Source organism: Danio rerio, chromosome 24, assembly GCF_049306965.1.
Source record: "Danio rerio strain Tuebingen ecotype United States chromosome 24, GRCz12tu, whole genome shotgun sequence".
Taxonomy (NCBI): Eukaryota; Metazoa; Chordata; class Actinopteri; order Cypriniformes; family Danionidae; genus Danio; species Danio rerio.
The window spans coordinates 15106434-15132365 of NC_133199.1; the positions used below are offsets into that span (position 1 = coordinate 15106434).

The following is a 25932-nucleotide window of genomic DNA, read 5'->3' on the forward strand; positions in this document are numbered from 1 at the left end:
TCTCATACTTCAGCCTCCACAACAAGGTTCCTGAAAAGCAAAGAAGGTCAAGGTGCTTTAGGATTGGCCAGCCCAGTTACCAAACTTGAACATTATCGAGCATGTCTTGGGTAATATGAAAAAGGAGGCATTAAAGATGAATCCAAAGCATCTTGTCGTACTTAGGGAGTCCTGCAAGAATGCTTTCTTTGCCATTCCAGATGACTTTAATAATAAAAATCTTTTGTCTAAGCAAAGTTAGACCTTACTGTCCTAATTAATTAATCGATAATCAAGACATGATTGTATTTTAATTTAGTTAAATAAGTGTAATCTAGCGGCCTTTGCCTTTCACAAAAGCTACTTCTGATACCAAATTATCAATCAGAAGTCTAGTATATAAATATTTGGTTTGGACTTAATGTTTATAAAATTGGTTGTTTTTTTTAATTTAGATTCAGGTTACTTTTTAGATTTATTTTAAGTTTGTGTGTGTTTGTGCGTGTGTGTGTGTGTGTGTGTGTGTGTGTGTGTGTGTGTGTGTGTGTGTGTGTGTGTGTGTGTTGCATTTTATTTTAAGTTAATGTGTCATAAAATAAATGGCATTATGATACCAAAACTAAATGATATATATTTACAAAGTATAAAGGTTAAATTCTGTAGTACACATATAAAAAGGTTTGGTATGTTTGCTAGCTGATGAACTAAATTATAATTTTGACTTAATTCAATATTTAAAATACAATGTAGATATCCAAGCTCAATGATGTAAAAGTAATCTGTGCTCATGGTTTAATAGAAACCCAAAAGGACAAAAGTATTAATGAACATAGACTCACACACTCAAAAAGTAATTACATCCCCAATAAAAATGCCAATTGTCAATGTAAGTAGACATATTCACTAAAATGGACTTCTATATGTTTTACGTGTGCCAAATGGCCAGGAAAACTCAGGCAATGTGCCACAAAAAATATAGATATGTTTTGTATAGATTAATACTTGTGTTGTGAAGGGATGCTATGCAAACTGGGGTAGTTCAAATGCAGCTTTATTATAAGAATGGTCAATCAGGCAAGGGTCAAATACCAGTATTAACAGTGTAGTAGGCAATCCAGAAGCAAATCCAATAAAACAGGCAAAAGGTTCGGGGCAGGCAGAAAAGGGTTAAAACACGATAAACAGTCCAAAAGTCAAAAACACAGGCAACAGGAAACAAGGAAACCCGCTTACATAAGACAGCAACAGCTTAACAATATTCAGCAACATGTGTGTGGAACAGAGGGGTTTAAATAGTCCAAATAATCATTGTGTGAGTGGCTTCAGCTGTGAGAGTTTAATTAGTCTGGATCTTGAACCGGTTGTGTGTGTGTGTGTGTGTGGCCTGACTGGGTGTTGTAGTCCATAACATGGCAGATATGTAGTTCAAGGAGTGTGAATGTTTACCAGCGACCTCTGGTGGTTAGCGATCGCTGGTAATCATGACAACTTGTTTCTTAGACTTTATTGGGTCAAATATTGACCCATATGTTTGGGTTGAAACATAAATGTGTTTTTAGATTGTAAAGTAAATGTCAACTTGTGTCGAGGTTATTGTGTTCAAGTACAGTAAGAATTATCTTTAAATTTGTCAATTATTAAAACAAATTGTGAGCCTTTCTTTGGTTCATTTTGTTTACATGTTTGCCTCAAAACCCCATAATCCAATTACTGAATTGTCTTTACAGCACATCCTCAGTCACTACGCTCACCAAATGCAGTTTGGAAAGGAGTTAGTGAGGCGAAACAGCTTCTACAAATGTGTGATAAACGAGGACGAAACGGAGGAGTCTGCAGATGTCTTTGAGGTGTGTGTTGTTTCTCCTCCGTGTACTTTAAGTAAACTGGAGGCGTAAGGAAGCACATATATTTACTAACAAGGATGCCATGACTGTCTGTGTTTATGTTTGCTTATATCCGGTACAATATAATGGCTAGAAAAAAATACCAGGTTGAACTGAATCTGACTTTACCTGCTTTCCTCTGCCAGTTGGCTTTCAAAGGAAAGGCTTCTGCCATCGATCGTCTGATCCAGAAAGGTCCAGAACACCTAAGCCTCAGGGATGAGAATGGAGCCAGTCTGCTGCACTATGCTTCAGCTGGAGGAAACCTGGATATCATTCGGCTCATTGTTTCCATTGTGGGCCCTGAGGGTAAGACTTACACTCCTTGACATGGTTTTAAAGTTGCAATGCAAGCAACAGATTGTTACTTTAATATTGCAATGCACACACAGTATGAGTCAATCAGATTTTTGAAAAATAAAAAAATGTAGAGCAGGGACAGGAGTTTTGGCCATTGGTTATAATGGCTTCATGATAATCATGTTTATGACAGATTTATGACAAAATTATATTGTCTCGGTTATGTCAATATCTCAATTCAACTTTGCATTTAAAATAATATAACTGGGGTAACAAGACTTAATGACAGTAGTCATTAGCATGCACACATTATCCTTCATATTAATGTCCTGTTTTATGTCATAATTGCTGAAGGTTTCATTACAGAGTAACACCTATTTTAAGTCAATTCACATTATTAAACCCTCAACTAAGACTATTACCAACTAATGAGTGGATAAACCACAAATTAGCTGCTTATTAATAGCTAATAAGGTAGTAGTTGGGTTTAGGGTTAGGGTGGAATTAGGGCTGTAGAATAATTCATACTCTACCTCTACTATAATAAACTAATAATATCTTAATAATAGCCAGATAAAAAGACATAGTGTGAATTGTGACTTTTAAGTGTCTTTTAAGGGAATCATACAAGGGTTCATACAGGGTTGCACCTGCACAATATATCAAAACATTATTGTTATTGAGGTAATAGTATGAAATATCAATATTGCAGGGAAGTGCAACAAATTTATGGTTTTTATAAAGAATTATTGGTATTTTATTCAGGTTATCTAATTCTGATTAATTTGGGGCCTTTATTATCATCATCCTGAGCTCTCCAGTAGGTACTGTAAGGTGAACCTAGAGCTGAAAATAAATACTAATGATGGGAGACAAAGCTGGAAAATTACAACAGCCATTAAAAATCTGAATATTCGCTGATGTTTTCAGTCATTCGTAGTGTTTTAAATTCTAAATGCTTTTTAAATAGATTTAATTAGCTCAGAAAAATGGGTATTACCTGTTTATTTTAGTGTGATCATTACAATTTATGTATATTTTTATTGATGATAAAATAGTCGCAGCACTCAACAACAATATTGTATATTTTCTTTGTTTTGTGCAGCCCTAGTTTAGTCATCGTTTGCCTGTTTAAGGCTTTTTTTAGTGAAAGGTCTGTGATATATCAATTATTGTGAGCAGATTTCTGAGATGCAAAAACAATTATTTGCTAATTCAGAGGTCTAGATAGCACTGAATTCTCACTTAATATTATCCACCCGCTTCAAATGTTTTTACCCGATTGAATGGGTGTTATCAGTGGCTATCAGAAGAAGTAGGCTCAGAAGGCTGTTATCATCCATCCACATGATTAATAAGTTATACTAGTAGGAAAGACTTCAGATCAAAATCTGTTTTTACGTTACTGTGATGACTGGGTTTAGGGTTTGGGGTAAGGGGTAGACGTTAATAAAACAATTGATGGGAAATTTTATAAATAACATAAATAATTCTTGTTAACGTCCGTCCACAGCTGTATGTGATCTATTACTGATTAACCATGTGGATGGATACTAACAGCCTTCTGAACCTACCAGTAGTTGCAGAAGGCCCTCGAGTGATTACATTCGAATCGGCTGGATTATCTGTGAGTAAGGCTGCACGATATTGGACAAATTTAAAAGTGCGATATTTTGTTATTCTGTGATATACAGTTAGGTCAATAAATATTTTGACATCGACACAATTCTAGCATTTTTAGCTCTGTACACCAACACAACTGATTTGAAATTAAATGAAACGAAAACAAGATGTGCTTTAACTGTAGACTCATTCATTCATTCATTTTCTGAATGAACTGCCAACTTATCAGGCAAATTTTTACGCAGTGGATGCCCTTCCAGCCGCAACCCATCTCTGGAAAACATCCACACACACATTCACACACACATTCATACACTACGGACAATTTAGCCTACCCAATTCACCTGTACTGCATGTCTTTGGACTGTGGGGGAAACCGGAGCACCCGGAGGAAACCCACGCGAAGGCAGGGAGAACATGCAAACTTCACACAGAAACGCCAACTGAGCCGATGTTCGAACCAGCGTCCCAGCGACCTTCTTGCTGTGAGGAGACAGCACTACCTACTGCACCACTGCCTCGCCCTTAACTGTAGACTGTAAGCTTTAATTTGAGGGTATTTACATCCAAATCAAGTGAACGATGTAGGAATTACAACAAATTGCATATGTACCTCCCACTTGTTAAGGGTCCAATGGTAATTGGACAAATGTCTTCTAAGCTGCTCCATGGCCAGGTGTATTATTGAAGAAAACACTCTTCATAACAGTTGACCAGATCATAAATGCTCTTGCATTTATTGATGATGCTCTCCAGGAGGTACATGTAAGTGTGTCGGAGTCAACAATCAACAGAAGACTTCTAAGAAAGCTTTCACAGTGCTGGAACAACATCCTTTGGACAGATGAGACCAAGATCTACTTGTAAGGGGAAGGGTATAAAGAAGGAAAGGAACTGCTCATGATCTTAAGCAACAACGCATGCAGGTAGTAGTGACATGACGTGGACATGTATGGCTGTCAATGTAACTGGTTCCCTTGCATTTATTGATGATGTGACTGCTGACAAAAGAAGCGGGATACATTTTAAAGTGTTTCAGGATTTTTTTTTTTCTGCTCATATTAAGTCGAATACTTCAGAACCCATTGGATAGTGTTTCACAGTGCAAATAGACAATGACCCCACACATACTGCAAAAGCAACCAAAGAGTTTTTGAATGGAAAGAAGTTGAATGTTATGGAATGGCCAAGTCAAACACCTGATCTAAATCCAAATGAGCTTGCATTTCACTTGCTGAAGGCAAAACTAAAGGGAAAATTCCCCAAGAACAAGCAGGAACTGAGGGCAGTTGCTTTAGAGGTCTGGCAGAGCATCAGCAGGAATGAAACCCAGTGTCTGGTGATGTCTTTCAGACTTTAGGCTGTAATTGACTGCAAAGAATTTGAAACCAAGTATTAAAAAAGTGAAAGTTTGATTCATGATTATGATTCTTCTGTCCCCTAACAAGTGGGAGGCACAAATGCAAACTGTTGTAATTCTTACAGCGTTCACCTGATTTTGATGTAATTACCCTCAAATTAAATTAAACAAGTCTTCAGTTAAACAGTCTTCAGTTAAATCACATGTTGTTTGTTTAATTTCAAATACATTGTGTTGGTGTATAGAGCCAAAAATGTTAGAATTGTTTCGATGTACAAATATTTATGGACCTGTATATTGCAATATAAATACAAATTTACCAGATGGCTTGAATATCTCTATTTGCAAAGAATTTATATTTTTAATTAAATGGGATGAGTTACAATTGACTTATAATTTTCCCAAATCTAACTGTATTTAGCTACAGTAATTGAATACTAAAATTAAAATAGTTCAACAAAATTAGTATTAAAGTTCCTATCAGTACACTTTCTTATGTCTGAATGCTTTTAAAATACAGTCACAGGCCTGGGCAAAAGATAAATTATAATACAAACTCAACATTGCAAATCCTACAATGTGACTATTGCAAATGATCATATTGCGATATTGATGCTGACCTATCTGTGTGTATAAAATAGGATCAATGCATTTTTTATAGATTTATTTTTAATTGAAACAGCTCCATTTTGGGACATGACAAAGAAAATTGGGACTATCTCTGGAAAAAAGGGACATCTGGTCATCCTAATGTTGATAAGCATTACCCACAACAGTCTATTTATACCCACAATTGGTAGGTTCAAAACCCCGGTGGTAAATAAATGGATCTGTTTTGAAGGCCTTGTCCTTAGGCCTTGTTTATTTACCCCAGACTATTCAGATCACATCAGGTCAATGTCTCATTATGTTCTAATGATTATAAAACCATCACATAATCTCCTTGGGGATCACGCACTTACGTCATTGGGCGGCTTATTGTAAACACAGTACTTCAATAAATCATTGACAAAACAGAGCCACCGGTTCACTCGCTACAATGGGAAAAGACCAAATGATATTCAGAGGGCACATTTCTCTTCCTAATTACATCTATTACAGTGCAATATCCTGCTGAACTGAACAGATTTAACTAGGCAAAGTTGGTTTGTTTCTGTCCCAGACTGTCTCATCTGGTTTTAAAGAAGTGTTGAGGCCTTATTGGGTGGTCAGGATGCAAGGTCATCAGACTACAGTTATAAAATTGTGACCCGCAATCAGTGCTTAACTTGAGCTGGATCTTGCCAGATCCTGTTCCAGAAAATGTCAGTTTTGCATTCCAGTATTTGCTTTTTTGGATCCAGTGTGTGTGTGTGTGTGTGTGTGTGTGTGTGTGTGTGTGTGTGTGTGTGTGTGTGTGTGTGTGTGTGTGTGTGTGTGTGTGTGTGTGTGTGTGTGTGTGTGTGTGTGTGTGTGTGTGAGTGTGTGTGTGTGTGAGTGTGTGTGTGTGTGTGTGTGTGTGTGTGTCAGAGAGAATGTAATTGATTGCAAGCAAAGGCTGTGTGGATTTTGTGCGCGCACACACACACACACATGATGGTAGTCACCATGCGCAGTTAAAAGCAAAAGTAACATTTAACTATTGACTTTTCAGTCAATCGGCTTTCTCATATTTACTATCACTCTCATTGGTTGGTGATTGTTTTACTTATAATGAGCAGTGAAAATAAATAATGGCAAAGTGGCCAACCTAAATAATATTTGTATTTTCAAATTGGTCAAGAGACAGTCACGCATATTTTCATTTCTAAAAACCACAAGTAAATCTGATAATGAGACTGGTCAAATGAGATCTCGAGAAGATGAAACTGTGCAAATGGATCAGGATAGTGGGAGACAGACCTAAATGATCTCAATTCACTCAGAAAACATGACAGAAGAAGTAAATGTGGGTTCTTCTTGAAGATTAGAGTTCACTTGGCACATAATAGTGATTGTTTTTGTTGTTTTTATTATCCATAACTGACCTATACTGTTATATAGCACAAAATATTTAAATATCATTCAGAAATGTGTTGCTTCTTTTTTTGTGCTATCAATGTTTAATGACGTCATGTTCTAGGAAAACTTAAATTTTTTGGTGGATATCGGTCATAATTACTTTGTTCCAGAACTTATTCATTTAGAAATTAAGCACTGCCCTTAACCCTATGGCAGTATGACAGAGCTTCATCCCAGCTAACAATTTTAGGTCCTAAAATTGTTCCCTTAATGTTTAGTATTTGTTACAAAGCAGACGCTGAGAACAGATGTGTGGATCCAAATGCAGTTTATTAAAGGCAAGGTTGTACAGGCAATGGTCAAAAACAGTAGCAAAACAGTAGCACAAGGGTAATCCAATAAACGTGGTCAAAGTACAGTGTAGAAGACAGGCTAAGTGGCAAAAAATCAAAGCATTGATAAAGTTAAAAATCAAAAACAAGGCAAAAACAAACTGATAAAAGGCTTCGTAATGTTCATAGAAGAAACAAGACTCAGCAATTTGAATCTGAAAATGAGGTGTACATATAGTTCATGTAATCAGTTCATGTGTGTGAGTGTCCAGATTATAATCAGCTGTTGCAGAAGTTGATAAGCGCAAAGAGTTTATTAACAGAGTATGAACAGTATTGTTTTGATTATAATAATGTAAATAATTTAATTCTGAGATCACATTAATGATCTAAGAATGTTTTAGCAACGTTACAATAATGTTCAAATTGCATTATTTTAATAATGTAATATGCTAATATTTTGACATTTTAATGACATTTTAATGACATTTTAATACCAGCTGATCACTTAACTCCCTATTGATGAATTTCCCAGTGTTGCTACTTTGTCCAGTTAGCTCGCCATGTACATTGGCGGACTTAAGATGCAGAGAGGAGTAAACCACTACAACAGGGTTTGAGTATGGAAAAGAACGGTTCCAGAAAGTGGGTAAGACAAAAACAGAAGCCAAAAATAAAATAATCAAGTAAATAACAGGGTGAAAATGTGATAACATCTGAAAACGTTGTAAAAATCATGTGAGGGCTTTTCTTTTTCTGGATTGCTTTTTAAAACGTAAATGGAGTGAATGGGCGGGTCAATCCGTGTTTTTGAAAACACTATTGGTTGGGTTTAGGGAAGGAGGAGGGTGGGTCAGTTGATTGGCCAGTCAGTCAGTCATTCAATCAGTCAGTCAGTCGACAGTGGCCTCTAGTGGATTTACACACAAAGAGCAGACGCAGAATGGCACTCGCGAGAGAAGATCTTAAACTTCATACATAGCGGCCTCTGGAAAAACTGCAAAAAAAAAAAAAAACATAGCCCCTGGGACGTATTTGGCGCTCTCCAGAAATTTATATTCAGAGTTCAGAGTTAAAATTGGCAAGTCACAAAACACATAAATAATATGCTTTCCGGTGAATTGCTTTCAAAGTTCAAAAATATAGTATATTATTTAGAAATATTGCCTAATGTCATTAATAGAGATGTATTATTTGGTCAAATTTTGACCACTGTTTCGAAGTCATTATTTGCATTTGGACTACCACTATATTCACCTCTGAAATCTTTTCAGAGCTGTCCAACTCCTCAATCACTGCATGTATTCAGCGTTTTTGTCTTTGCAGTGCTGAATGTGCAGGATGAGCAGGGCCGAACTCCTCTGCACTGGGCTGTGGAGCAGGATCAACAACAGAGCTGCGCTGTACTGCTGGATCTGGGTGCTGACCCCAACATCCTCAACAATGCCCTGATGGGCCCTCTGCACCTGGCTGTCACCAAACAATACAATCATCTAGCAGAGGTCAGTCATGCAGGCAGCTGGAAATCTGCTGGAGTTTCTGTCAGAGCAAAGAGCAGGTCTTGATGTGCTGGCTACATACTCTTGAATAATTTGTCATGATGTGAACTGTGATGGATCAAATATACGCTGCTAGTCAAAAGTTTGAAATTTATATTTTAAAAAAAATAATTGGAGAAATAGTATTATATTGGTGGATTATTGATACAAGTTCTGGTAGCGATTTTCAGTCCCACTTATGTACTTACAGTACACTGAAATTAATCATTACAGGCTTTTGTAAATTGTGATCCTAGCCTTTTATTGCTATTGAAACTAATGAAATGGAAATATGTTCTGAAATAGAGTGGGAACCCTGTATTTGCAAATGACTTAATGCAAAACAGTTTAAACAGATAAATAGGTCAACATGTCAAATGTGACTGGCAGCATCCCGCTCTATTTAAAATTAATTTGCAAGCCTGTCATATGGTAACCAAACAAAGCACTCATGCTTCCATTGTGATAGAGCTCCATGGTATGAAAGCGATAGTTTACTCAACCTCATGTCATTCCAAACCTGTATTACACTTTGTTTTTCTCTATAAATTTGACTAATGTAGACCACTAAGCTTTCCTTTTCATGCATTTACCATAAATTGTGACTAAAAACTAATATGTGCACTGAAATTAATAATTTGTTACAATGCAATGTATTTATTGTGTAAATACATGTTTTTACATTGTACTTATGATTAACCCCAACTATACCACCAAATCTTTCCTTAACCCTAAAATCCCAAAAAGCATACACAGCGGCCTCTGGTAGATTTGTGAAAACAAAAATTACAAAAAAAAACATAGCTCCTGGGGCGTATTTGGTACTCTACAGAAATGTGTATACTGTAGAGCAGTGGTTCCCAACCTTTTTCTCTGGGGCCCCCCCACATGAACATATACAAACATTGGAGCCCCCCCACCATATAAATACACACGCACGCACACACACACACACGTATGTACTTTGTATATATATATATATGTATGTATTTATGTATGTATGTATGTATGTAAATATATAAATATATAAATATATATATATATATATATATATATATATATATATATATATATATATATATATATATATATATATATATATATGTGTGTGTGTGTGTGTGTGTGTGTGTGTGTGTGTGTGTGTGTTTGTGTAATATAAATATTTAATAATATGTATAGAAAATATAAATTAATCGGTTTTAACTTGTCTTGGCCTTCAATAAAACCAAAATTTAGGTTGGCTTTGTCATACTGTCTAATCTTTTTCTTCGCCTCTGAAGAATCACTGCATTTATGTTTCTCTGCCATTTTTGTTTTGATTTTGCCTTTACGACACGTTGACAAGCACATTGTGTGAGTGAGCAAAATTTAAATAATTATTTAAAGTTATTTATTTTAATTATTTTTACTATTATGTTGGAATTTTAAGCATGTGTTTTGATTTTTTTTGGTACTTAAAAATACATATATAATAGTAAGGCTGTCCGATTTTGGGAAAAATCATAATCACGATTATTTTGGCCATATTTGAAATCACAATTATTCAAAACGATTATCAGTTGAAGTCAAAATTATTAGCACTCCTGAGATTTTTTTTTTTTTTATAAATATTTCCCAAATTATGTTTAACAGAGCAAGGAATTTTAACAGTATTTCCTATATAATTTTTTTATTCTATTTGTTTTATTTTAGCTAGAATAAAAGCAGGTTTAAATATTTTGAAACCAATTTAAGGTCAATATTTTTAGCCCACTTTAGCAATACATATTTTTGATTGTCTGCAGAAGAATCTACTGTTATACAATGACTTGCCTAATTACACTAAGCCTTTGAATAGCACTTTAATCTGAATGTTTGTGTTTTAAAAAAATATATAGTCAAATATTATGTGCTGTCATAAGAGCAAAGATAAAAGAAATCAGTCATTAGAAATGAGATATCAAAATTATCATGTTCAGAAATAAGTTTAAAAAAAAAAAGAATCTTTCCATGAAACAGAAATTGGGAGGAAAAGTGTTGCTAATATTCAAGAGGGCTAATCTGACTTCAAGTGTATAAATAGTTATTTTCCACCCTGCAAAGGAAAGAGAAATAAATACAATAAAATAAAAATATGAAACAAACGGTGCTTTAAGCATCTTCTCTCTAAGAAAAACACTTTAGCTACAGCAGTCCTTTAGTCAAGAGCATCGAGGGTTTTCTCGTTGTTTGATTAATAATCATAAAAACAGGTGACAGAAGGATTAAAGCGCGCTGTCTCTTTAATAGTTTCTCTTTCACGTCTTTTGATCCTCAACTCGTTTGTTTATTACACAAATCAGGGTTAATATAAATAATCACTAAACACAGCGTTTTGACACCTATTTGACCATTAAAGCGCTCACGTTAAGATGACTTTAGATGTCTGCGCTCCTCTGCTCGTCTCAGTGTGTGAATGAGAGTGAATGCTGACCGGCCGCATATGCTTCTGACTGCGTGTGCGTGCTACGCACACAGTGGCGCCCCCAGAAAATTTTCTTAGGGGTGGCCAGAAGAGGCCGCACCAAATCTTGGGGTGGCACACACAAAAAAAAATAATGAATTCAGTGTAATGTTATATTTTTGTTTCTGGTAAATGAAATAATGTAGTTTTATTCATTTAATTAATTCTACTTGAAATATTGCAATTTATTCTTTGAAATAATTCAGCAAGTACATGTGCAAACCAAATAAAAATCTATGTTTAGTTTAAAACACTTTTCATATACTGTATAAATGACTTCTTTTTTTACGTGCCTTTATTGTACATCATACGAGATATGCCATGTCTAAAATTAATGGAGATTAATGAGTTTATTATTCCCAGTGATGGGTTGCAGCTGGAAGGGCATCCGCTGTGTAAAAATGTGCTAGATAAGTTGGCGGTTCATTCTGCTGTGGTGACCCTGGATTAATAAAGGGACTAAGCCGAAAAGAAAATGAATGAAAGAATAATGAGTTTATTAATTACCCAAACAAATGAACAAACTGAACAAAAGGCATTACTATACACACTCACTATACCTAATAATATTATTTATCCATATTGCTTTTTGAACCATTTTATTAATGCAGCTTCTTCTATTGATATACTGTAGCTTAAGGTAAATATTAAATAGCCATTGCTGTCTATTGAAGGTGTGTGCGTGCTGTCAAGGACGATCGGGGAGGGTAGTGGTGGTTCTAGTTTAAATGACACCCTGGGCGAACCACCCTATACACCCCCACCTCTCTTGAATTGTTAGATTTGTTATTCAATAAATATAACAATTTATTTATATTTATTCTAAATAAATACAATTAATATTAATATACAATTATTATTCTAAATAAATAACAGAAATCAGTCCTAAATATTACTGGAAAACAACAACTGGAGTGACATGCCAACATCACTTAAGAAACCTTTTGCATGAAAATTAATTATGACAATTCTAAAGAATACAAAAAATGTATTATAGAATTATCTGTGGTCTTAGACCAGATCATGGCTGAGAAATCATGTTATGAAGTCTTACCTCCCTGACTCATTATCCCTCCTTTCTGCTTTAAAGGCATGCTTAGTGAAAGTAACATCATCATCATCATCATCATCATATTATATAAACTTTAAACGACTTTCAAAACTCGCTGCGTGCCGACACTTCTGCACAAAAGGCTGTTACTCCGGTTTCACGGCGCTTGTGCGGTGCCTATTATGTCGGCGTGCATGCAAACAACCAACCGGGATTCACACAGGAGTGCGTGAGGCGCGCGGGAATGGTTTTCCGCGCGCATGCGTCAGTTTGCTTTCACCAGCATTGAACCAGAGGGGGAGAGCTACGTCAGTAACACCAACAATAATTTAGTGACTGCATTTTATTTATTTATTTATTTATGTATTTATTTATTTATCTAAATATTGGGAATTTATAAGTTCATTTAAATCAATAATGTCAACCGGAAAATTATATTGGGGTGGCCAAAGGGGTGGCCAGAGTTTACCGAGGGGTGGCCGTGGCCACCCCTGGCCACCCCTTGGAGGCGCCCCTGACGCACACACATAAGAACGCGCTCTTTCGCGCTTTTAAGAGCAACACGTGTACAACTGGAAAGTGGCGGTATATGATGCAATAATCATTTATCTCGATTAATGCTTTTTTATAATCCTTTGAAGCCGAAATCGAAATCGGATTTTTGACTAATTGCAAAGCCCTATATAACAGTGGAGCATTTTTATGCCTTTTTCTACCTCAACACTTATCCTCTCCCGCGCCCCCCTTGTGAACTCTGGCGCCCCCCTTAGGGGGGCGCGGACCCCAGGTTGGGAACCACTGCTGTAGAGGTTAATTTTCAGAATGAGCCTGGGTTGTTTATTGTTGTTATTGGTGCTCAGGTATTAATATGTTTTTTAAAACACAAAGATTGAAAATTCATTGAGGATTTATATTTAACTAAGTTAGTAAAATAGTAGTTAGATGATCAAAAACAATGTCTGCATTACATTCAGAAAGATACATCCTTATGCCCGAATGCTTTTTTACCAAAGTAATGGAGTCAAAACAATCTCTTCGTCCTTCTAATAAGAAGATTGGGGAGATATAACCTCATTTTACTTTTTGTTTATTTTTTCGTGTGTATAACTATGAAATGGTTGGTGAGGCACAGAAGCAAGGACTCAAATGCAGCCTCAAATGGGTTTTTATATAATAAAAAGGCAACACAATCTACCCGAGAGGGAAAACAGACCATAATCAAAGTTAACTGGGCTGAACAAGGCAGGACAGGAACAACATAAGCAAACACTGATGATAAACTGGCACTGGACAGCAAACACGAAAAAGGTATAAGTAAACAAAACCAATACACATTCAGGTGAACAGAATGAACTAATAATGGGATAACAAGATGGGAAGGACTACAGTCTAGACAGGAGAGCACATGGTACAAAGAGACAAAAACAAAAGCCATGTATACTCACATGAAGCAGGAACATGCAGTCAATTAGAATACAACATGCATCACACAATGCCATCACAAGACACAAGACTGAATGCAAGACATGAGCACATGATAAGGGAAAACACTTACTGTGTAATCACATATGCAGCATACATGTTTATATTCCATTGCCTACCGAAACTGAAACCAGTTTGACTGAAGCACTGAGATCAAACAGCATACACAACAACAAACACAAGGATGAGAGAGAATGCACAACCCGAGCCCACCTGAGAACACAAACAATACAATACAATGCAATCTCAATACAATAGAACAGGGATGTCCAGACTCGGTGCTGGAGGGCCGATGCCCTGCAAAGTTTAGTTCCAACCCCAATCAGACACAGCTGGCCTAGCTAGCCAAGCTCTTACTAGGCAGTGTAGAAACATCCTCGCAGGTGTGTTGAAGCAAGTTGGAGCTAAAATCTGCAGGACACCAGCCCTCCAGGACTGAGTTTGGACACCCCTGCATTACAATCTAACCTAATCATTAATTTACTGTATTTTTAACTGATCTATAAAACTATATTAATAAGTAATATTAAAGACCCCATAGTTATTCGCGACTTTGCGATCGCTGAATCCAACCCGAAATCAACAAAAAGTCCCTAATTTTTGTGATCCTGCAAAATTCTTTATTTAAACACAAAATAATTACAAAAAATAATATCATAAAACATCCAATTCCAAACCATATGATCAGATTATATTTATTTCAGTTTGCAAATAATTGTTTTACATGTCTTATAGATTTTACATGTGCAGCGCATGTGATGCATTTAAGTGTCTTTTGAAAAATAATATCTCATCCGCACCCTCACAATCATTATGCTACATGAGAGTGGGGGAAATGTTTTGCAGCCTGTGGAGTAAGCAGACGCAGATGAAGCACAAGTGATTTACATGCGAAGTCAATGTAAGGATTGGATTAGACATCCTGTGGCACGAATTGGGCATTTTGTGCATTTGAGTGCAAAAGAAATGTGAGCAAACATCTAACAAACAAAGCAATGAAACAGACAGAAAAACAAGCAGCTTGCAATGATAGAGGTTGATTCAAAGATGATGGCCGCTGGATGTGACCAAATTGAAGGACATTATTTGTGCTTTTCTTGTATAGCTGATATTATGGTGTGTGTAAAATCGATAAATATTTCCATTCAACTCTTTTCCTGCAGTTAACGAGAGAAAACATTTCCTTGCCATTATTGAGCTTCACGGCAATCCCTGTTTTAGGTGTATTACATTAGGAGAAGCCCTAACACATGGTAAATCTGAGTGAAATCTGAGAAAGAGAAAGTAAGATCATGAATAAAAAAAACTGCTACATAACCTTCTTTTGGCTTAATCCCTACTATTTTAGATCTGTTTTACATCTTGTCTTAACAAGAAATCAAAATAAATAAGCTTTATTTTTATGATTTATGTCATTGCCATTGTCATTGTGTCAGATTGCACACCTAACTAAGTAGTAACCCAGGCTCATTCTGGAAACGTAGCCCCACAGACTTTTCTGGAGACCGCGCAATACATTCCGGGAGGTACGATTTTGTGCAGTTTTTCTTTTCACGAATCCGTGAGAGATTGCTGTGCGTGCTTTTTTGCATCTCGAACGCTTTTCGCGAGCGCCGTTCGCACCCACGCTGTTCTCGCGTAAAGACGGCGTAGGCCGCTGTTGAGCGACCAATCCTTCCTAATCGGCGACCCACCCTTCTGCTTCTCTAAACCCAAGCAACAATTTAAAAAATGCCGTCCAGAAAAAGGAAAAGTTTTTTGTCTTACCTGATTTCTGGAACCGCTCTTCCCCGCACTTGAACCCAGTCATCGCGACCGGCTACCCTCCGGGCCTCCGCTCCGCCGACGTAACACGACGAGCTAACCGGACAAACTGGTTGCGACGGGAAAGCTCTCAGCCGTCAGCCGGCGAGCGCGAAAAGGAGCGGCGTAACACTGTCCCTTAGCGTTCGCTTGAAAAAACGAAATGCAGCCATATGTACCTCTGGCCACGTAAATGAAGGTGTCCAGAAATGTCCACGGCTACGTTTTCAGAATGCCATCACAATCTCGGTAATTTTATAGCAAAAAAATCACACACACACACACACAAAAATTGTGGTAAACTAGGGGTCTGATATAGTACAAGCAATATAATGCTTAAAGTTGGCATAAACTGGAAGCTGCGACCATTTTTTTTTGTATTGTGACGCAATTTTAAAGAAACAAAATGTAAAATGAAAAAAACTGTGGATGCGGCTTATTTTTACTGCGAGCTGATTGGATGCAATAAAGTAGACATTTCATTCAGAAAGACTGAGAAAACGGTTTCGAGAGAGTTATTACAACCTAACAGACACCTCCTCCTCAACCTTTCCGTTTGTTGTCAAAGCTCTGTCAAAACTGACAGTTGAAGGGGCATGGTTAAGTATGTTTACCTCAGACAGACGTTATCTGAATAAATATTAACTGAAAACACACAGAAAATGCACTTTCAGATTTTAATTTTAGATTACAAGAGCTAACTTTTTTCTTAATGACATGCACAGATGAAATGTTCTTCAAAAAACTAGCAATGTGAACTAACAAAATCAATATGGTTAGTTTGACTTCACGTGTACTTCAAATAATTGTACCCCCAATCTAATATATCAGACTTAATAATTACCAATATCCTCCCATCTAAAATAAACGAGCAGTTTTACTTTAATCCCAGCAACATCATTCTCCTTGTGTGATATTGCTCAACATAACGACAGCTCAGCAGGAAAAGCAAGGGTGTCTCCTATATAGAATCTGCTTCCTGTCAGGGTGAAATGCTGAAGGAATTACACTGATTAAGTGCCTTGTGGAAACGGATGATCATTTTGCTCACGTCTGGCACAGGTCCTTCTGTCTTGTGACAAAACCAATAGCAATCTGGAGGGGGATCTGGGAAACACCCCTGTCATGCTGGCCTGCTCCAATAACAACTGCCAAGCTCTCCAGATCCTGGTGAGTACAGAAATGTAATTGACAGAATCCTCATTCTCCAACACTGTGCAATAAAAGAGATTATAATCTTTCCTTACAGATCAAGCGCGGTGCCAAGATGTGTATTCAGAACAAGCTGGGTCACTATCCCATTCATACTGTTGCTTTCGCAGGTGCCAAAGAGGCCATGGAGATGGTATTGAAAATTGGTAAGCCAGTTTAATCTTCCTCAAATCACCATGACAAATCAACCCTCAGTCTATTAACCATGCTGTTTAGACAGGCGCTGTGACTCTGCACAATACACGGGTGGTCTTTGTTCCCCAATGATGTGTTCCAGACATAAATATTTGTGGGGTTTTCTGACAGCTCTTTTTGGCTGAGAGACAAATGACACAGTTTTCATTTATATTACAATATAATTATCCAGGGTTCTCAAGTATCCTGAAAACATTGACAATCAACATGTCCTCCAACGTATATGTGTGCATAGGTTGTTTGTCACTTTCCTGAAATACGACCCATAGGAGCGTTTACTAAAATTGTTCCCCCACTATGATGAACACACAAGCTAAAATGTATGAATCATGTAGCTGGATCGCTAAAGCGTTGTGTTGTAGCTATAGAACAATCAGGGGTTTGATCCAACATAGGATCATTCTGAAAATGTACCCCTGTATACATTTCTGAATGTCGCAAATTATGTAGCCAGAGCTACGTATGGCTGCATTTCATCTTTAATATGAACACTAGGGGTCAGTGCTTACCTACATATAGATGGCTTTCATGCCGGTTACTCGACATGTACGTCAACATCTTGAGATGCTAAGTGGAGTTGACCACGACAATGAGGTTTGAGTCTGGTGAAGAACAGTAACAGAAAACAAACAAAAACAAAAGGCAAAAAATTAAACAATTAAACAAGTAAATAACAGGATGATAATGTAGCAAAATCTGAAAACGTCATAGAAAATCAGAGGGGGTTTCTTTGGATTACTTTTTAAAACACTGCGGGCGAGGGTGAGGGGATTGGTCGGTTGGTCTGTCACTAAATCAGTCAGTCGACAGCAGCTTCTGGTAGATTTACCTGAGAACAGCAGGCACGAATGGCACTCGCGAGAGAAATTTAAAATCTTAAAAGCGTACACAGTGGCCTCTGGTGGATTCGTGAAAACAAAAACTGAAAAATCATAGCTGCTGGGATGTACAGTTGCAATAAGACATAATAAACCCCCTTTTATTTATTTATTTTTTTTATTTCCCAAATTATGTTTAACAGAGCAAGGAAATTTTCAGTATTATTGTCTAATAATACTTTTGTTCTGGAAAAGGTCTCATTTGTTTTATTTCGGCTAGAATAATTGTTTAAATTTTTTTAAAAAACGTTTTATGGTCAATATTATTAGCCCCTTTAATTTCGATAGTCTACAGAACAAACCATCATTATACAATAACTTGCCTAATTACCCTAACCTGCCTAGTTAACATAATTAACCTAGTTAAGCTTCTAAATGTCACTTTAAGCTGTATAGAAGTGTCTTGAAAAATATCTAATAAAATATTATTTACTGTCATCATGGCAAACATAAAATAAATCAGTTATAAGAAATGATTTATTAAAATTATTATGTTTAGAAATGTATTGAAAAAATCTTCTCTATGTTAAACAGAAATTGGGAAAAAAAATAAACATGGGGCTAATAATTCAGGGTGTTTAATAATTCTGATTGCGACTGTAATTTGCTCTCTCCAGAAATGTATATAGGGGTACATAATCAGAATGAGCCTGGGTTGGTTTGATCTCATAATTAGTCATCATATAGAGAGGAGTGAATGATTACACAAGTTGAAGGTTACAGTCACTAAGATTCATAAGCAAGCTCATGATTTTACATTGAATAAAAGAGATGCTTGGCACTCTCTGTTGACTATGAGAGAAATGCATTGGTATTTTATTGTTTATAAGGCCATCTTGGGGATGTGGCCTTCATATTGATGCTGTCTTATACAACAGAAAACTTCTGAGAAATATTTCTTCTGTTCCCAGAATGTCTGTGCTCTCTCTGTTCCTTTTTTGTTCACCCAGAATTAGGCATAAAGCCTTTTGTGTATGCAGCTCCTGGTTGGAATATTGTTCGGTCTTAATTGTAAAAATAAAAAAATGGATCATCTAAACATAATCACTCAGCAAATGGTGGGTGATTATATAATTTGTAATTTTTTTCATTGTTCTTATAGTGTATTTTGTCAGGTAAACACTCTCTTGCTGCTTTATTTGCAAAGAGATCATTAATCTCAAAGAGAACTTTTGGTTAAATAATGGTAAATAAATAAATAAATAAATATCTGATTGGATCGGATCGCATCGTATCGGATCTGTTGTTTGCTTTTGGAATCTTTTGTTTGTACCCAAGAAAATATTTCTTATGATGTGACCCTGCTGACCGATATTTCAGTCTTAGAAACACAAATGGTCCTGAAAAATTGGTGTTTTTTAATTGTTCTTGCACATTAAAAACGTTTAGCATTGGTTTGAAGAAGGTAGAAATATATTACTTTAGGGTGTATTTTGTGATCTTAGTACTTTATTGACATTTAACCAAAATTTGCAATTGAAAATGAGCTCTGAAAAGGAGTGGAAACCCTGTATTTTCAGATGAATTAATGCAAAACAACACAGGTCAACATGTCAAATGTGACTGGCAGCATTCAGCACTATTTGAAATGAATTTGCAAGCCTGTCATATGGTAGCCAAACAAAGCACTCATGCTTCCATTGCGATGGAGGTTCGTGGCATAAAAGCGATAGTTTGCTCAGCCTCATGTCATTCCAAACCTATATTACATTTTTTTCCGGTATATATATATTTGAATATTGTAGACCACTAGTTTCCTTTTCATACATTTACCATAAATTGTGACTTGTATGTCAAAAAGCATGTAAACAGGGGACTGGTTCCATAAAAAAGATGCAAATTCCCTACTAAAAGGGGTCTATGGATCTGTGCAGTGGCTAATTTGATTCATCTTTAAATATAAATTTTGTAACCACAGGCTAACAAACCCCTGACAATACCAATAATAACTGTTTAAACTTTACATCAAAAGACAAATTGTATATTGACTTCCTGAAGGTCATCCACATGTGTTGTGCCTGCTTTGCATTATGATCATTGTATATTAAACTTAAACATTCTCTTAATCAGCATCACCCATTATAGACATGCTTAATAAAATAAACAGATTCACTAGGCAGCACACGACCAGTAAGTACATATTCAGTTGCCTTTTATAAACACAATTCCTCAAATAAATGTACATAAATAAAAATAAATAAAATGAAATGAATAAAATAAAAAGTAAATAAAAGTCAACATAAGCAGCACATTGAGGAGTTTTTCGACTACAGCAACTGCTTGTACATCTGGGGTTGGAGTACACATGACATCATAGATGGTAAAATCACTAGAAAATATATTAGCATTTAAGTTTCATAAGTGTTAATCTCATTAGGATGTAGATATAGGAAATGTATGTTTTAATAAATTTTTCCCCCATTGTGCGAAGGATACCGTATTAAAGCTGTGATAGAAACTTCAATATATGCTTCTAATGATCCCATAGGTTAACTTAATCTGTATCCAGATGTAAGGAACATTGGGTACCTTGTATCCATTATGTTGCGGAGACCAAATGTTCAGCAATACCAGTAAATGTTGATCTTGTGGGTAGAATTTTTCTGGTCCCCTAGAGCAGTGGTTCTTAAACTTTTTACCATCAAGTACCACCTCAGAAAACAATTGTCTCTCCAAGTACCACCAAAATGAGTAGTATTGAAATACAGTAGCGTAGTAGGCCCAGTAAAGCAGCTACAACTCTGCACAGTTAAAAAATGTGGCAGATTACCTCAGAAATATAGGCTACATGTCATATATGGCATATTATATATATCATTTTTAATAAATTTTGAAATGTGTGTAGCATGTACATGATATGATTCACTCCTCCGTGTACCACTAGAAGGAAGCCTGCGTACCACTAGTGGTACACGTACCACAGTTTGAGAACCACTGCCCTAGAGGAAATCAGCTCACAAATCACAAAGAATTAAGCATTTTAAAAATGTAAAAATGCACATTGTTTTCTGTGAGGCTTGGGTTTAGGGGTGGAGTTGGGTTAGGAGGAAATACTATACAGTTACACTATAAAAATCACTACATATACTGTATGGGAAGTCCAAATGTGGGAACCAAATGTACGCACAAGTATATCAATACCAGAAGATTTTGCTCTTGTGGGAACATTTTTGTTGTTATTTTGTTTTTTGGTTCCTTTCAGGAAAATGGCTCATAAATCACACATAATGAGATTTTTCAAAAATTTGGGGGAGTTGGTTTGGCTGTACGTTGGTGTAGGGAATAGAATATACAGTTTGTACAGTATAGAAGCCATAACATAAATAGTAAGTTCCCATAAAGATAGCTGTACAAATATGTGTGTCTAAAAAGTAAAACACTGTTAGTTAACACTCTGGGGTCTGAGGATTTTTTTCACTGAAATGTCAGAAAACAGAGAGTGAGCAATATATGTTGACAAAGCTTTTGTTTACTGAACGTGACAGGCTAGAGGTTTCACTACAAAACAATGCCCACTCATTCACATAAAACAATATATCAGTTTAACTTTTGTGAGACACTTTCCTGCATAAACAGGAGTACCGATGCCATGAATATCGATGGTGTTTTTCACTTTGAGAGAACAATGAACTTCCTCTAATGGGCCTATCAATGTGAAATGTGACTGAAGGAGGTAAATGAGGAGATTTAGAATGAGCATCTTTGTTTGATTGTAGTTAATTTACAACACAGTCCACAATGTCATCAAAATATATACAGTAAAACTCAATGACACACAATAAACTCAACAAACATCAAAGGTGCAATTGCACCATTCCTGAAACTATAGACAAAATTGAACAATAGCTGCCATTTTCAAGGAGTTTACTGCTTTTTTACCACTGAGGAAGAAAATACCCTGCCAGAGGCAATCACTATGTGTAATATTAATCTATCAATACAGTTTGTGTAGAAATAAATATAGACCCCTTACAGTTGTGTGAAATCTTACTCATATCTGTACGGCCAAAATTAACACAGCATATGTAGCGAATTAGCTCAAACGGAATTCAAGATTAATTTAAAGGGAGCTTTAAAAGAATCGGCACTTTAAATCTGAACAAACTAATCATCCAGCGATCGTTTGAATGAACAGTTGACTTCAACTATGGCTATTGCTATGAAAAAAAACGAACAAAAAAAACATTTATGTTTAAGCAGGGTAACAAGATCAAAGATCATGGAATTAGATTCATAAATATGCGCAGGCACCTTTCTTTATACAAAATGACACTGTATTGACTACTCTAACAGAAACTAACACCTAACACAAACAAACATGTATACAGGTGGTAGAGAAGAGTAAAGGAAGAAAAATAAAAGTTTGAGAGAGTGTAATGACGTAAAAACCTCAGATTTTGTAAGACCAAACCTATATTCTATGGTTTCTTTAGGGTTACATTTAATTTACACCAGTTCAGGAGTAATCTAGAGGCATTCCTTGCGTTTCTTTGTGTCATGTGAAGAAGTACTTCTGTTGAGCTAATGTTTCCATGTGGTTAGCTGGTGGTCGGCTCTTTGTCCTGTGAGGCTTGGAGTGGGGTGGAGTCTGTTGTTTCAAGTTTTTAAGTGGCAAAAGAACTAGTCTTGTTGACTTCTGGTTTCGTGGCACACTAAACTTAACTAGACATTAGACCAGGGGTGTAACCTAACGCCCCGCAAACAAATTTAATGCGGCCTGCGAGATGATTCTGTGAGCTGTAATTTTTCAATAAAATATACTGCTGTTCCAATTGTGTCCACTGACAGGTGCAATAGCAAACTTAACTTCATCCCATCCAGTATCCTGAATCAGTGTCAGTTTGACAGCCATCTCAGAGAGAAAGACCTCATACCTTTTTTGTATCCTTCCAAGAAAACTAAACACACGCGATCGATTAACTAATGGAAAATCTTTCCTCGCTCTGCACATTTCCTACTGCTGGTACTGTGTGTGCGCGATCTGTCACTCACACAGGAACTCTCACATGCTCTAAAGACCCACTGTGATGCGCCTTTTACGCCAAAATGCATCCGACCATAGTTTCTGAATCTCCTAAAATGTCCAGGATTTAGGTTTTACTTTCGGATTCTAAACTTGCCGTCATTTGTATGCGTTTTTGCATTACCATTTCGCAGCTGACTGTGCGCGCACAGCCGCGAGAGAAACATTAAATGATAAATCATTTAATAAATGACACAGGTTAACTTTATACTCAGAGAGAACAAAAAGTCATCTATAATGGCTGCAAAATATTTGTACACCATCAGAAATGGTAAATCGACTAATTTGCCTTATTTAAACAATCTAATCTTTTTATTCTTGTAATTATTATAATTTTTAGCAATAATGTCTATTTTTATTCATTTTTTTCTGATATTTGTTTCTCATTTGCTGTGTATTTTATTAATTTAATGATATAAATATATATTATACTTTATACATATCTAAAATGCTTTGACAATAAATGTCAATCCAATTTAGCAATTTTAGAGAGAGAAAGAGAGAAAGTTCAGTTGCATGAAAATGTACCATTTGAAAAAGGAGGCGTGGTACCCAACCACACCCCTCGGGGTCCGGCCCACTTGAGAACAGATTTTACTCCATGGGGCCCCTGAGCTAAATGAGTTTGACACCCCTGCTTTAGACGGAAATGAAAGACAGGTATCAGAGATGGAAATGTCCGAGATGTGCAGTTACCCCTTTTTGTCAGGGTTCAAGTCTGTTTACTGGACCTAAAGAGAAGCTCTCCTGAGGTGGAACAAAACAACTCTTTCTTTTGGGGAGTCGTTTCTTGTTCTTCTTCTGGAGTTCTCTGGGGTGCGGCCTCAAGCTGGATTTATACTTTTGCCTGGTGTCGCATCACTTACCTCCACTGACTGCGCGCACACCTCGTGAAATGAATGCATTCGCCGTTGTGATGTTTTTTAAAATGACTGGGGTGGTCAAAAGAAACTGACAGTAAAGTCAGACGGATAAATAGAGAATTTTTTTATTTTTTTATTTAATTGTTTGAATGATTATAAGGGTTTTTACAACCATTCAAGATTTTTTAAATCAAACATTCATACATCACCTGCTTTTGTTGTATATCTCAGACAGTTTTACCAATAGTTTATTAAAATATTAATGAGAGGAGAAAATGGGCTGCTCTACAAATATATACTTTATTATGACAAGAATAAAAGCAAAATAAAGTACACTTCATAAAAATACGGATGATTTTTAGATTTAGCTCACTCCACAATTCACACATTGTCGTCTGGCTAGTTTCTGCCCTATACTTATGCTAAAAAGGCAATATTGGTCCAACATTTCTGACCGCTATCACCAATAAACCCGAGTTATACCCAAGATATACAGGCCATTGAACCAATAGGTTCAAATATTCCTTTCCAGTTTTGATCATCTGGTTATCTCTATGATCACGGATCATAAAGATGTCTGAACAAGTGTACTTGTTTCAGAGAAAATCTCTTCAAAGTGATTAATATTCAACTCAAATCAAACGCGCGCTGCATGCACTTTTCGATTGAGTCAAAAAAAAAAAAAAAAAAGCCATGCACTCCGCCAGCCGAAATCATGTCACATCCAAGCAAAGTGAACCAAACACAGTGATGATGTCACATTCGCTACGCACACTCAAGCGAACTAGCACACGCATCAAATATAAACGAGGCTTTAATCACCAGGTTTTATAAGGGTGGTCTTGTAACACCCTCAATAGCTGAGTTGACCAATGGGAAAGTTAACTCCCCAGGGCACCTTTTATAGTCCTTTGTTGAGAAGCTTGGTGATTTGCATGTTGATGCAGAAATGTTTAAAGTTTCTTAAAATGTTAATATAATGCACATAAAATGTAAACAATTGTTCAGTACACCAGATTAGCTTCTCAGGGACATCAAAGAGGAACTATCTACAATCTTGTTTAGCTGTGGCAGTCATAAAACATTGATTGCAGGACTATTAAAACAATAATATTATTACATGAGCAAGAGACTCATGTAAAATATAAAAAAAAATATATTAAATATTAAATACAAAAATATTTTGAAAAGTAGATTGTACAGTGGTGACGCAGTGGCGCAGTAGGTAGTGCTGTCGCCTCACACAAGAAGGTTGCTGGTTCGAGCCTTGGCTGGGTCAGTTGGCATTTCTGTGTGGAGTTTGCAGGTTCTCTCTGCATTTGCGTGGGTTCCCTCCGGGTGCTCCGGTTTCCCCCACAGTCCAAAGATATGCGTTACAGGTGAATTGGGTAGTCCATAGTGTATGTGTGTGAATAAGTGTGTATGGATTTTTCCCAGAGATAGGTTGCAGCTGAAAGGGCATCCGCTGCGTAAAACATAAGCTGGATAAATTGGCGGTTCATTCCACTCGACCCCAGATTAATAAAGGGATTAAGCCGAAAAGAAAATGAATAAATGAATATTGTACAGTATGACTAGTTAATAATATTAATCTTTTTTCTCTCTTGTAATTGATTGCAGGAATTCTACACATTCTCAATAAGCATGTTTTCTCTGTTTTTCAATATGCTTCTGTGCTTATATAGTAAAAATGTGCATTTAAATAGCTTTTTTAAATATAGGGCAATTCATCGATTTTGTTCAGCCAGACAATATGTTTGGCCACTTTTGTTAGTACAACATGAGTCAAGTATACTTAAGTAAGGGAAGTAAGTAAGGAAGCTACATTTAATTACACTATTTAACATACATAAACCTGCAATGATTGACATGGAAAAAATACATACCTGTATAAGGTCTCAGGCAGAATATAACAATGTTGCATTCTCTAACAGTGTTTAATAATTAC

At 36.4% G+C, this 25932-nt stretch overlaps 1 protein-coding gene across 14 annotated transcripts in view; it reads left to right on the plus strand.

Annotated features, from left to right (window-relative positions):
- The window catches only part of trpa1b (transient receptor potential cation channel, subfamily A, member 1b), a 365395-nt gene that overhangs the window by 291590 nt on the left and 47873 nt on the right, over positions 1 to 25932 (plus strand). For all 14 annotated transcript variants that reach the window (XR_012399109.1, XR_012399110.1, XR_012399112.1 and 11 more), the window contains 5 exon segments: positions 1707 to 1826; positions 2009 to 2171; positions 8784 to 8959; positions 16876 to 16983; positions 17063 to 17171. Coding sequence is in view for 8 of the 14 variants with exons in the window: in XM_073940325.1 (XP_073796426.1) it covers positions 1707 to 1826; positions 2009 to 2171; positions 8784 to 8959; positions 16876 to 16983; positions 17063 to 17171 (676 nt within the window). In the remaining 6 variants the exon portion in view is untranslated.